Consider the following 15,621-nt stretch of genomic DNA (forward strand, 5'->3'; position numbering starts at 1 on the left):
TGTTGTTTCTTTCTGTGGGGTTCACCTGCTTTTTCAAAAGAAGGGAATCCGGGTTCGGGAACGAAGGAAAAACTGTGACTTCATAACGTTGTAAGTCTCTGTTGGCTTGAGTTTGGTTTGATTAGCAAGGATGATGTTGTCGGTTCCAAAGTCGTGTGATGTTTTTTTCAATTGTTTCATGAATCGAATATTTGAAATTTTGGTTTCTAATTTTCCATTACGGATAGGTTGGGCCTATGATTTATACAATCTGTTTTTGATATATCAGGATTAGATTGAAAGGTATAGATTTCAGAGGAAGAAACATGTCTGGGCTTGATGAGTGCACAATAGTGAGAGGAAGTAACATAGATTCTCATTACATAGTAAATGCCTACGACTATGGAATGACAGAATATGAAAGAGTTGGGCATCAACGTCTTCCACTCTCATATACTTCTTCAGTTGCTCCTCGTGATGCAAGGCACACTGCAACACCTATCCCCTTGGTACCAAGATTTGGATTCCAAGGTAAAATTTATGTTTTGAATGTGGTATTTCAAATCAAGATATAATGATTGTTAAATTTGTAAAACAATTCTTCCTTCAAATGTGTCTGACTACTGGTCGTGTTTTCCAGATCCAACTCCTCCATTAGAGAATGTAAGAACGGGTCCTCCAAGATATGATGAATTTTCCCATCCGATTTACCCAACTTCCTTTTATTATTACTCCATCCACTTTGATTATCCATTACGTCTTGTTCCATCGTATACACTTCCAACAAATCCTTCAACCTCTTCCTCAATGCCCATACAACATGCACCATTTACACATCACTCTCAACCTCTTAGACACAACATGGACATTCAGGACATGTCATATGAGGACATTCAGAACATGTCATATGAGGCAAGCATATATGTTTTATGAATGTGGATTGGCTCTGAGTTCTACCATACTAAAATATTATTTAGTGTCAAAAACTTTAGTTTGCTAATTCTTTCCAATTGGACAACAGGAACTTAATGAGTTAGCTGAACGGATTGGCAAGGTAAACACGGGTTTGCCCGATGAAATTATTGCAAGACAAATGAAGACAGAAATTTATCAACTTCCTAATCACTCGGAGGAACAAGAAGTTGATCTTTGCATAATATGCCAGGTATGAATTTATGCACAACACAATCATTTATTCATTCCAGTTTCATTTTTTTATGCATAACATTTCTCTTTCTGCTGCTAATTGGAATATTTATGCATTATTTTACAGGATGAATATAAGAACAAAGACCAAATTGGAATTCTTCAATGCGGACATCGATACCACTCAGATTGTATAACCACATGGTTGCATGAGAAAAATGTTTGTCCCATCTGCAAATCACAAGCATTGACAATTCAATAGAAGAAAGCGTCTTCAGAAATTACTTAATTCATTGTTCCTACGACCATACTTCTTTCGTCCAACATTTACCGTATTGTATAGATGTTAGGAAAATTACATTGTTGCTATTTTTCCATTTTCGGTGTCCTTTTAGGACTCACGTTTATAATATATGTTTGTAATATAGAAATCAATGGATTGACAAAGAGGTTCATTAATAAAAAAGAATTAGATGGAGTTGAGATAAGTTTTTCTAATATTTTTAAAATCTTATATCCAAGCGAAATATATTTTTATTAACGGTTTATTTCCCTTTGTTATATTAAACTGTTAAAAAGATTATAATTTCTTTTACTCTATCTTAATCGTAATAAATATTTACTTTGTTTTAATACTTTTAATTTTTTATAACTCAACTTTAATTTTAATAACGATCGAAGTTATAAAAGAGGAGCAAATATTGTTCCATTACTAATCTTTTTCTAATTGTAGTAAACTTTTAGAAAGATCTCTCGGTTCACTCTCCTTTCCCACTTTTTCATTTTTTCTTTACTTTATTAAATATTCATCATTTTTTATAAATTTGTGTGAACACAAATTTTAAAAATATATTTAATTTAATATTTAATAATTAATCGGGAAAAAAATTGAAAAGTAATTATAAAAAATAAGATAATTTAAATATATTTTAATTAGCAATGCTTGATATATATATATATATATATATATATATATATATTTTGTTAAAATAATTTATATAATATTTTGTGGGTGTAATAAGTTAGAAAAGTAAAATTAAATAATAATATGATTCTAGGTAAAAATATTTGAAAAGAAATTTAATGTAAAGTTGAAAATTAGTAATATGATTGTAAAATATTTAGATTTATTTATAAAAAAATTAAAAAAATAATAAAAAGTATGGACTTTTTTTTTAAGTTTTATTTTGAAAAAATATAGAAATTTAAAATATAGCAAAATATAAAAGTTCTTTAACAGCGTTTTATAAAAACTTAAAACCCAAAGGGTATAAAATTAAAAAATTTAAATTTAAATCCAAATTCAAATTAAATAATTATTTTTTGAAATTATTAGTTATTTAAATGAAAGTTAAAAACTAGAAAAAATAAATTATTTAGTACTAAAATTTTTAGTTTTGAAAAATGGTTAGTATAGATGTTTAATAGAATAAAGAATAAGATGAATTATGGAAATTGATTTGAATTCAATTTGCCACATGTATATTTATGTAGTTAAAATTTTATTTTATTTTTCTAACTTATTATACGAAAAAAAACAATTATTACATAATTTATTTTAACCAAATAAATATAGATTTATTACAATTAATTTAAAAAACAACAACAATAATTATAATATTTTATTATGATAATTTTTCTATTACCATGATTAACATATTTAAATTATTTTATATATTACAATTACTCTTTAATTTTTTTTCTCAATTAATTTATAAATATTAAATTAAATATAATTTTAAAACTTATATTCAAACGAGTTTGTAAACAATTATCGGTTTTTAAAAAGTAATTTGTTATAAATATAATATATATATATATATATATTCATAAAACTAAAAAAAAAAATTCGTTAAGAATTCCTTGATCAGAAAACATAATTTCACTCCCAAACTCGCAAACAATTCAAAGACTAAAAAAACATATTGGAATCTTACTATGAAGTCATTAACTATGATATTTTGTTATATATTTATAATAATATTGCAAAAATAATAGTGTTGCAGTTATTGCAATGTGAGCAAGTCTCCCTCCTTTTTAGGATGGTGCATGTTGTTGCAGCGAGATCTCCTCCACATGTTGATCGCACATCCATATTTTATGGGATATTATTTTCCATACTAGGCTTTAGTTGTAGAGCATAGATTTTTTAAATCCATTCATCACCTATAAATAGGAGCTTAAATCCTCTTCCAAAATAGAACCTTCCTCATCTCTTTTTCTTATTTTGTTCTTTTTCTCTCTTCTCTTATATCCTGGGTTACTTATTCTTTAAAGAGTTTATCTTGCAAGTTTCTGTTATCCTCGGAATATATCTGAGATTTTCTGTTGTATCCTGGGGACTCTATGCATATATTGCGGATAAATTCCTAAGAGTAATGTTTTTACACGCCACAGAAAATCCTTTTAAATCCTTTTATTTTATGCTTTTATTAATTTTATGCAAACTTACTAACAATGATTTATTCTTTCGGTTGAAGTGAAATGAAATTAGTTTTTATCATTGTTTTTTTATTCTTTTCACTATGACGCATGCGACATTTGGCGATCACAGAAGGGAATAAAGTTTTCTCAAGATAATTTCGATCGGTTACTATTATTCGAGCACACGAGGAAGACCGCTGAAGCAAACTACGCTAAGAGTCCTTTTGACGCTGATAATCTGACCAGGTGGGGAAGCATCTTTGGTCGAGTTGTCGGCTTTCAAGAAGCCTCAGGATTCTAAGGCATTTATTGTAGATGTGAAAAAAAAACCCCAACACAGAAGGCACACACATCACGCGCACCATAGAGAGGCTACCGGAAAAACACACGCACCCCGGTGGAAAAAGGGGCTTAATAGAGAGAACGCACATTGGATTTTTCATTTTCCCAATTCGGTCATCTTCATCCTCCCATTGGAACTGCAGAACCCACTCGAAACCAACCATCCAATAACAACTCAGGCGACATTTGTTCTGCATAAGCTCCGATCAGTGACACAGTGAGAAATTCAATCTGTTCCGACGAGTTGGAATTCGAATAGGCAGAGTAGTGGTGGTTTCGATCACGGTTAGGAGCGCCGCAGTGGGGCTCGGTGGCATGACTTCCAGATCTGGTGCGGTTCGTGTGAGAAGAAGTCTGACAGAGCTGAAGCGACGAGGGCGAGCGTTGACGTAGTGGTTGTGGGCGTTGGTGCTTCTTGCGAGATGAACCAGAGGGCAACATCGAGGCGGTGGAGCTCCTGGTGCTGATTAGTGTTGGCCGACGTCATTACAGGTGACTGCGGAACGCGAGGCGGCTGCATGGAGACTTGCCCGAGATGGTTCATGTACTCGCGTCATGAACGGTTACTGCATGGAGTTCGTCAAATGAACAATAAACCGCTCATCACGTGCCTAAGAAAAAAGGAGGAAAAGTTACGAAAAAAAAGGGTTTCAAGTATGAAGCTATACGTGGATGATATTATAAGGTATTTATCTTTTTACCAATCTTGGAATATTTAAGATTGTGGGGGTGTAGTGTAGGTAATTTTACTCGATTACACGAAGGATTTAAAAAAAAAATTGAGTAAATCTAACCCCATTTGAAAAAAAAAAACTATTTGGGATATGGCTTTTCATGTAATGATTGATATATGCAAATTGATAGTTTTTAGAACTAAGTTGTTTTAGAATTTTATTCTAAAATATAAGTTGTTTGTAGATGAAGCCAATATGAATTTTTAAAGATAGTATCATAAGGAAGGGTTATAGTTTTACTATCCCAAAAGTGTTCTTGAGAAACTTCTTAGGAAGTTTAGAAATTATAAATGAATATAGTGGATTTCCCCATTGTACTAGAAGGGTACAATGATGCTAATTGAATCTCTGATTCAGACGAGACAAAATCTATTAGTGGTAATAGGTTCACACTTGGGGGTAGGGTGATTTCAAGGAGATCGGCCAGACAAATAATTATTGTTAGATCAACAAGAAATATGAGTATGTTGTTCTTGAAAGGGCTGATAGTGAAGCTAAGTAGTTGACGAACTTCTTAGCTAACATTCCACCAGGAATGAAAATACTTTGTGACTGTCAATTGGCAATAGCTAGCTAAAGAGTGAAACAATTTATATTGAGTATGTGAAGCTAGAACATAATCTAGCAGGTCCTCTAACTAAACCCTTAATATGAAACATGATATTAGAAACATCGAGGGGAATGGGATTTAAGTCACTTGCAAACAAACAAGTGATGGTAACCCAACCTTTGTGATTGGAGATCCCATGAATAAGGTTCATATGGGTAAAAACAAGTCACTTGTTAGTTCTGATAGCACTAAAATTGATTTTTACATCAATTATGTCCATTCCTATGGTGTGTCTGAAAGTGCTAGAAACTACCTTATTGAGAGGTTAAACTTTGTAATTAAAATTCTCTGAGGTGTAAGAATTTTAACTTAAACAAAGTTTTAATGATTTTCATATCCTTTATGGGTGGTGTATGATTTGCAACATACACTTGATGAAATCACCTATATGAGTGTTGTAACATCCCTAAGAAATATTACTAATATTTAATAAATAAAATCCGAAATAAAATAAATACCTCAATTAATATAAAACCATTTCCCAAAAACACGGGAAATTCAAAAGTTTAATATACATGTAATAAAAACAGGAGTCCATAATTTATAAAACTAAAACAATATTCGCATGGCTCCCAAAGGGTTACATATTTAACTCAAAACCAAAATAATAAATATAGAAATAAAATCCCAAGTTATCCCTCACTCCGAGTCTATGCGTCTCCTGGCCCACCTGTCAAATCATCTGCCCCCGGATAACGAGTTATCCTATCATCGCCACACACACACAGAAAGGGTGAGCTATGCAAAATATATAAGCAGATACATGAAATAAATATGTCACCCACCCCAAAATAACATAACTAAAATCCCATGCTTTTCAAATTACCCAACCATGATCGCATAGTCCGTCATGAATCATATACATGAACTAGATCTTAGGACTTCACTGTGCTCCCACGAAACTAACTCATTCGTGGTCCAACCCTATGAGCCTATCCCGCTCATAGTCCTGCGCTATAGACTCCTCGTCTATAGTAAATCATCCAAGCCTCCTCAACTTGGACCCTGGCACGCACGCAATCACCATACTATGGACTCCTCGCCTAATAGTAGCTGACGGGAACATAACAGTTCCTTGCCCATCGTGCGCCCGACACATGTAATCACCATACCAAGGACTCCTCGCCCATTGGTAGCCGACGGAAACTCAACCAGTTTCATGCCCATCATGTGTCCAACCATCAAGCACATCCTAGACCCCTATTGGACTTAGTCCTTCAAGCCCAAACACCACACCACATACATATACTCCTTATACTTAGGAAAAAAATAGCCAAATCACACACACACGCACACACAAACATGGGAAATCGCATAAACTCGCTTAAGCCAGGGACTCTCGCCCAAGCTAAGCCCTCAGCCTTGCTTAGGCTAATTCACCTCGCCTGAGCGAGCTTAGAACAACAACATCATCACGTTATCTCGCTTAGGCGAGATCCTTTCACCTGGGCGAGCCATACTTTTGCTCAAATTAACCCACACCTCGCCTGAACGAGGATTCAAGCAACCCACTTCAATTCACATCGAGACCTCGCTTAGGCAAGCCATTCTCGCCTAAGTGAGCATGCCCTTCACTTAGAACTCCAAAACTCTCTCGCCTGGGCGAGATGTCGCACTCAAAACTCCCAGGTCTCCCCGCGACCTCGCGTAGGCGAGTGCCTCTCGCCTGAGCGAGAGACCATGTCGCTCAACCCTTTTCCTGGTCGCCTAGGCGAGAACCACGAACCAGAACTCAAAGTGAGACTCTGCAACTCTTGCTTAGGCGAGGTGAACCAGCTTGGGCGAGACTTGCAGGGTCTTAAGTCTGTTCACGCACACAAATCGCCAAAAACAATACCAAAATACTAACCAATCATCACCAGCACAATGTAATGGCAAAAATATATCAAAATCACGCTTTATATTCAAATTAAACTACCAAGGCACACTGTTTAAGTGTTCACAACCATTCCATACCCAAAAACCCTCATACCCAAAACATATAATGCATAAAAGGTTTTGCAACCTATAACCATCCAGCCCATTCATTATTTTGATCATACATACACGAATTCACCACAATCATATTCCAATTGAGAATGCAATGACACAAAACCATAATTCACATCATGAAATTCACATACTCAAAATACAGCTTCCCTAACCTGAAATCTTGGTACCAAATTAGTAGCCTTTGAGGGTTCTCCTCCAATTTCCCAATCTATCTAATTCTTCCTCTCAAGTCTTCTCCCAATAGCACCCAATTCTATCCTCACCCACTCAAAATTCGTCTTCTTCTCACAAAATTAGGCTTTATGGTGGGTTTAATTTTTATAAAAGATCATTATATAATGGTTTCCAACCCCCTCCTTGGCTGCCCCTTCTAGGTTTATTGTTGCCCTCTTATATTCCCTCCAAAACTACACTAAAAAAATAAAGTTCCAATTTCATTCCCAACCAAGTTTGAACTCATGACCACTTAGTCACCATTCAAGTGTATAACCAATTCCACCAAGTCATGTTAGTGATACACTCCAATCATGATAAGCTTACAATACCAATTACATACTCATCCATATTATTAAATATCAATAATAAAACAACACACAACAAGCATACGTAGGACTGGAACCCAAGTCCTTTCACACAACCAAAGTACTCTCAACCACTTGAGCTAGTACTTTTCCACGACACATCAAACAATAATTAATGTCATAAAGGCACTTTATACCCGCATTTATTAATTAATTAATTATTTAATAAATTAATTTTCATGGGTCTTACAAGTGTCGAGTGGGGCCGCTTGTATTAGATATTGGCATGATCTCTAAAGCACTCATGAATACTGGGCACGCGTATAGCCTAATAAGCGCAACACAGCGATAATAACAAGCATTGTGGGGGTGTATTGTGATTGATAAATCGCTAACACATATCAAGTGTCCTTGGTTCATATAGCTTGTTATACCAACTACAATGTGTGTTAAGTTTCTCAATCTAAGACTGGTTCATATAGCTTGCTATACCAGCACTGATGCATTACATCTTAATTGAGACCCCAAATTTTCTTTCTTTCTTTCTATTTCTTATCTTTTGCAATATGTGGGGGATTGTAATATATGTATAATAATATTGCAAAAATAATAGCGTTGCAGTTGTTGCAACGTGAGCAAGCCTCCCTTCTTTTTAGGATAGTGCATGCTGTTGCAGCGAGATATCCTCCACATGTTGATCGCACATCCATATTTTATGGATATTATTTTCCACACTAGGCTTTAGTTACAGAGCATGGATTTTTTAAATCCATTCATCACCTATAAATAGGAGCTTAAATCCTCTTCCAAAATAGAACCTTCTTCATCTCTCTTTTCCTTATTTTGTTCTTTTTCTCTCTTCTCTTTTATCTTGGGTTACTTATTCTTTAAAGAGTTTATCTTGCAAGTTTCTGTTATACTTGGGATATATTCGAGATGTTCCTGTTGTATCTTGGGGGGTTTGCGTATATATTGCGGATAAATCCTTAAGAGTAGTGTTTTTACATGCCTCAAGAAATCCTTTTATTTTATGCTTTTATCAATTTTATGCAAACTTGCTAACATATTTGGACCAGCATATGTTGGTGTGCCTAAACGATTATTCCTTGGGATAATGATACAATGACATGATTTTTTGACCTCATTTTTACCCGCCTACGTGGCATCCTTTATTTTATTTTTTTAAAAGTGTGAATGCCATTTGAGGCAGACTGCAAACATAGGTAGTGTGGAGTGCACGCAGGTGAAAGACAAAGAAGATATTCAAAAAAATTAACTGACATGTTCGCGTAAAAGAAGAACAGTTTGCAGAGATGTTTTCCCTCCTTCTTCTACCACAAAGCTTCTTCTTCCACAAAGCTTATTCTCGTTATATTTGGTCTAGGTAGCAATTGGAGCGGAGAGCGGAGAAATCGAGAGTGGATTGGGTTGTTGGACGTCATTGGTTTGCCGGAAATTGGTTGGTACCGTTGGGCGCAAGGCTTGGTCGCAGGCTTCGTCACCGTATTTTTGCTTCATTGAAGCCCTTTCACACAATCAACGTTGGCCGCTAGGTTTTTGTCAGAAACCCCTCTTTGAAGCCTATTATTCCCGAAATGGTTAGTTGATGAAGGTAAGTGAATGTAAGCTTGTTATTCCATAGTCGAACGAGTAATCTGCATTTGAAATGATTTTTTTTAACAGGAATGTGCGGATGAATCGCCCTAAAATTGGTGTTGAAGTTGTGTTCATTGTCATCTAATAGGGCTTTCGTAGTAGAATCATGGAATTTTTTGACTTCGTTGTTGGTACGTTCATCATTTACAATTGAACATGGTGTGTTTCGTTGTTGTTTAGGCGTAAGTATTTGTGCTCTTTGTTGTACATTTAAGATTGTATTTAATTAGTGGGGTTTTCTAATGGAGTATTTTGTGATTCCTTAATTTCTGAAGTGATTGTTTTTTTGAATGTAGTTCGTTGTTGATTGTTAGACATTGTATGATTATGATATTTAATAGGTTTGTTGATGAAGCATGGGTGGAAAGAGTAGAAAAGAGAAAGTCGTAGAAGAGGAACGAGTGAGTGTGTTGAATTAAGGTTTTGCATGCAAAATTTCAAATTATGATATGAATAGTTAATAATGCAGTGTCTTTTATTGATTTCATTGAAATGTACGATTATTTAATTTTGTGGACACAAAATATAATTTTCAAATGAATAATTTGTTGACGGATGCACACCGTTCATGTATTGGAGTGGCACCTTTCAAATGGTGTTTGGAGATGGAGAGATCCTTAGATATATGTACTCCTTTAATACAACAGATGGTTCGTCGATGGGATTCATATGAACAATGTTTTCGTATCTACCAACGTCTTGTCCCCTTTGGCGTAGTTTATGTATGTATGAGCTTGGATTTGAATGTAGTTGGGGAAGACGTTGAGTTTGATGCTTATGGTTGTGGTTGTGTTGGTTCACTTTTTAGTTGTGAAAGTATAACAATCAAAGGTATTACTAAACTAATTAGTTGTACAATAGGTACTGAGCATAATGATGTTGACAATGTTTGTCGATTGTATATATTGTTGTGTTTTGTTGTCCTGTACTTTTCAAGAAATTCAAAATGTGTGTGTAACATTCCATTTAGGATATTAGACAATATTGATATTTTGATGAACTACAATTGGGGTGGTGCAGTTCACACATTTTTGGTTAATGGACTAAGTCGTGCACATTTGGTCGATTGCAAGCAAAAAAATCAACATAACATAACCTTACCTAATTGCGTCGTGGTCTTATAGGTAATATGTTTTTATGTATTCTTTATTTTGAGATTTAGTAATTGTTGTTTTGTTTATATTTGATTCATTTATGTCTTATGTTGTAGATTTGGGCGTTTGAGCGACTTGGATTAGGCGGACCCAATAGGGAAATTGTTTTCCCAAAAATTTTGCGATGACCAAGTTTGAAGTTAAGGATAACAAGCATTGAGAGACTTTTGATTAAACTGAAGGTAATGGATTTTGTGATTTAAAAGTATTTATTTGGTTATATTCATTATTTTAACATCATTGATTATGTTGTTCTTGTTTTTTTAAAATATTTTTTAGGTTATTTGGGATTGGACATTAACGGTTGAATGTAGATCAAATCCAATTGTTCGAGCTGCACTAAATATTGACGGTGAAGAAATCATTGAAGATGACGATGATAGTGCTAAATCTAATTTTGAGGATACTTGCATGAAGAAAGTGAAAATGAATGAAATGGAAATAATTGCCATTAAGAAGCAGCTGAAGATGTTGTAGGATGAAGTATTGTTACGTGGTAAATGGTCATCCCAAGAAGAGCCTAATGTTGGAGATGATAAGGCTAATATTTTTGAAGGAAGTGGAGAAAAACCTTCTTGTTTTGATGATGCGACAAAAGGTAGTGGAGATAAAGTTCATGATGATGTTCACATGAGTAAGGATTTTGAAGCCTGTGGAGAGAAGGGTGTTAAGAAGGTACAAGTTAAACAAGAATATACTCCATTTAAAGTAGTAATTGTTAACTTTGATGGATATCATTACGAGACTACTGAGTTTGTTCCAACAGTAGCAATAAGTGAACCCATTCAAGTTCATTGTAATTCATTGGGTGTGGATGCGATGAAATTGTACATGACGTTGAGTCGTCTTGATTGTCCTTATCGGTACACCATTTCTTTTACTGATATAAGCTTCATTTACTTTATTTAAATTATTAATAGTCATTAATTTTATTTTGTAGTGTTGTTTGTAATATAAAGGGTCAAATATTGACGACCCCTGATTGTATGGGTTTTCGACCAACGGGTCACGTATGCAACATGGTAATAGCCTAAATTACGTCTTGATGTTAGTAATTAAGTTATAATGTACAATAATTTAATTGTAGACTAATGTGTTGTTGTAGGTTGTATTGTTTGCAACAAATATTCTTATGTATAATGAAAGGAAGTTGCATCAACGGCTGTAAAGAATCTCAATGAATCTCATGTACACGGTATTATTATCATATTTAGTTGAACTTGATATATTCATAAAAATTCTTTAAAATTGACAAAGTGCTTTGTCCAATGCAGAATTTTGTTCTACATGACAACAATAAAAAAGTTGCAAACAAACGTGTTTGGAAATTAAGCGACTACAATATGTTTTTGTGTAGCTAGTTGGTTGCCATGCAAGATATCCTTAGCGTTGATTTTGTATAAATTTTATTAGTCTTGTATATTCCGTTGTTGTTGCCATGGAAGTTGGTCCATTTTGTTATTTATGTATGACAAACAAATAAATTTTGTATGTGCTTTTTAGTTGTTTGCTTCAATTTTCCATGATGATCATTGGTGGTGTTAGTGTGTGAACTGTAAGACAATGAAATTTTTTGTGTTTGATTCCCTTGGACATGGTAGAAAGAACCGCACAAGTATAGACAATTGTATTGTAAGTTGAAATTGTATATCTTTATTACATTTTGAATTTCCTATACTATTTCCCATAATATGTCCAACTTATATTGCAGACCCGTAACATGAAATTGTTTTTCTCTATGTTATTAAACTATGATTCGGACAGCAAACCATCTTTTGAAGTGCAGACTGTGGACACTCCAATTCAACCTAACGGGTTACTTTTTATATGTTATTTGTTAATCAGTGGAATTTACCATACCTTAAGGAAGTCTGAATTTACCATGTCTTATATATCTTTGTTTTCATTATTTGATTTTGCAGTCATGATTGTGGGGTCCTTGTATTGAAATTTATAAAGATGTGGGACAGTGTAACCAGATTCGACGGCAAAACTATGTTTGAATACACTACTGTAAGTTTAGATATATAATAGGTGCTTATCTTTGAAGTGTTTATCTTTGAACATCATATTTGGTAACATTATCGTGTTGTTGTTTTTAGAAAGAGCTGCAATTAATGAGGCAGAAATTCGTTTGTGATTGGGTTTTACATGAAGATAATGATAACATGGATGATGTTATTCAACACTATGATATGCTCATTAAGAAATAGCTGTTGTAAATGGAGAAGTTCATGGTTTTGCATACCACATAATTTTGTGACTATACTGTTTTGGAGACTAAGGTTATGAATGTGGGCATATCCTTGATCGAATGCAAGAACATGGTTTTTGAGAAATAGGATGCACAGAAAAGTATATATGTATAGTTAGAATGAATTAGACGCAGGAAATGAATGTACTTATTGTATATGTTGTTCGCAAACCTTGGATGAAATAGACACTAATATTTGCTCAGGAATATATATGCCATATTAATGCATTTGAATTTGATTCAAAAATATTATTTGAGTTGCAATCTGTCCGAAATTTGTCCATAATGTTAACAATTGCATTCAATGCTTTGATAACATTTATTCGAAACTATGATTTTACATTGTCCAGTGAAATGTGTGCTAAATTTATGATTGTCTGCACAAATATATTGGTAACTTATTGAGGACAAACCAAATTGTTTGCCAAGCCAGATTTGAAAGTGAAAAATCGAATTATTTTGTAGTGTTTGTACTAAATGTATCATTCAAAAAGACAGTTATTTAGGCACAAGAATATGTATATTTTTACTAAGTCTATTGTTGAATAATTTTTTGAAGTTAATTGGTTACTACATTGATAGGTTTATTGATGATTTCATGTTAATCCAACCATTTCAATCTGATTGACATTGATGGCAAACGAAATCTGTTGTGAAGACAGACCTGAAAGAGAGTTTCAGTAGTCCTTGTACTAAATCTACACTTCAAAAAAGACAGTTATACAGGCAGTAGATTATACTTAATTTTACGAACACAAATGTTGGCTATTTTTTCTTAATTCAATTTTAGTGACTTGAGTGAGAGGTTTATTGATGATTCTACGTTAATCCAAACATCTGAATATGTTTTGCATTGGGTGCATACCAATTTTTTTTGTAAACAGACACTTGAAAAACACTTTCAGTACTCGTTGTACTAAATCTACTCTTCGAAAAGACAGTTATTCAAGCAGTAGAATATGCTTAATTTTACGAGCACAAATGTTGTTAATTTTTTGTAAGTTCAATTTTAGTGACTTGATTGAGAGGTTTATTGATGATTTTACATTAATCCAAACATTTGAATTTGTTTTGCATTTGGTACATACCAATTTTTTTTGTAAAAAGACACTTGAAAAACACTTTTAGTACTCCTTATACTAAATCTACACTTCAAAAAGACAATTATATAACAAAAAGGATATACTTAATTTTACGAACATAAATATTGTGAATTCTTTTTAATTTCAATTTCAGTGACTTGATTGAGAGGTTTATTGATGATATTACGTTAATCCAAACATTTCAATCTGGTTTGCATTAGGTGCATACCACTTTTTTTGTAAAAAGACAGTTGAAAAACACTTTCAGTACTCCTTGTACTAAATCTATACTTCAAAAAGATAATTATATAGCTAGAAGAATATACCTAACTTTATGAACACAAATGTTGGGTATTTTTTTAAGTTCATTGTTAGTCACAGTAGAAAAATACATATAATTTAGAACATCAATATAGATCTTTATAATTATTGTGAGACAATGGGTACAAAAAATACTTGTTATGACATAAGGTGAACAAACTAGGACTTTATTCACCAAATAACAGAAATATCTTATTTAACAAAGAACTTTAACAACATACGTTACATCACATATAAATGTTTCAACATCTTAGTTAGTCGTCACATAAACATTTATTGACAAAGACTGTAATGAATTCATCAGCATCAACGTGATCCACTTGAAAGAACACACGATCTCCTTCTTTTAATTGATGGTGATTGCAAAATTCCTTCCAGCCCTTCCTAATATTGGTGGACCTAGGTGAATCTGAAATTAAAAGTTTGAATACCACAACAGTGGTAGGCCCACTCAGAACGATCTAATTGATATGCTTGCATCTAATCAAGATACCAAATTTGATGTTAAGGTCCTGGTTGGCAGAAATCATCAAAAAATGTTCATTTTCCCAATTAATGTGACCTTAATATTAATGAAAATAATATTCATGAAAATGACATATACCAGATGAGAGTCTCGACTTTGATATTTGGTCAACCTCACACAAAAGATTGTATCATGAAACTCAGTGGTGGCATGGTGCAAATACCTCTGTATGCTAAGTTCAGTACATGTCCCTAGAAAGACAGTGATTTCAAAATGGTTGTTCCCTGTATAGCGGAATTGGACATAATAGTCACCGGAAATGTGAAAATCTCTCCTAATGTCCATCCACCCATGAGTGATTTTGGGACACTCGACATCCATGTTATAGGTCACAAAGTGGATTTGGCCTTTGTTGTCGACTAACTCCCATTCCTCAACCAGTTCATCCTCGAAAGCAATCGCAAAATGGTGATCAATATATACAACGTTGTAATTTTAAAAAACAACAGTGATGCCAATTGGAAACACAATATTTGTGCATAAAAACATTAATTTATGGGTCCTTAAGTGTACTTACCACATAGGCCACGTGAATTGTGTTGAATGTCCATAATATATTGATGCTTTCCGTGGATGCCATTTCTGAACAAGAATGTGGGTCCATAAGTAATGTAAAAACAAAAAGAGATAGCGAGATGAGTTCCCACAGTGTGCGTAAGGAGTAGTTGAATTCCCCAAAGTCCATACGAAACACATTAAATAGACAAATTAACGAGCATTGAATGAGTTAAAACGGATGATCACATTTAAATTTGTTAGGTGGCAATTGTTGTGGTTGAACAAAACAATTGTGCACAATATTGAACGTCATTATGACGTTTGGTTTCCAATGCAGTGCTCCATTCTATTGGTTCAATTGGAAACGCAAATGGTGGCATTA

At 33.7% G+C, this 15,621-nt stretch overlaps 1 protein-coding gene across 1 annotated transcript; it reads left to right on the forward strand.

The window, feature by feature from the left end:
• Nucleotides 1-305: 305 nt before the first annotated feature.
• On the forward strand, nucleotides 306-1,387 carry LOC114170311 (probable E3 ubiquitin-protein ligase ZFP1). Its single transcript, XM_028055793.1, has 4 exons — nucleotides 306-510; nucleotides 620-891; nucleotides 1,001-1,144; nucleotides 1,253-1,387. The coding sequence occupies exons 1-4, from the start codon at nucleotides 306-308 to the stop codon at nucleotides 1,385-1,387; spliced, it is 756 nt and encodes a 251-aa protein (XP_027911594.1).
• The last annotated feature ends 14,234 nt before the right edge of the window (nucleotides 1,388-15,621 follow it).

The sequence above is a fragment of the Vigna unguiculata genome, chromosome 11 (genome assembly GCF_004118075.2).
Source record: "Vigna unguiculata cultivar IT97K-499-35 chromosome 11, ASM411807v1, whole genome shotgun sequence".
Lineage (NCBI taxonomy): Eukaryota > Viridiplantae > Streptophyta > Magnoliopsida > Fabales > Fabaceae > Vigna > Vigna unguiculata.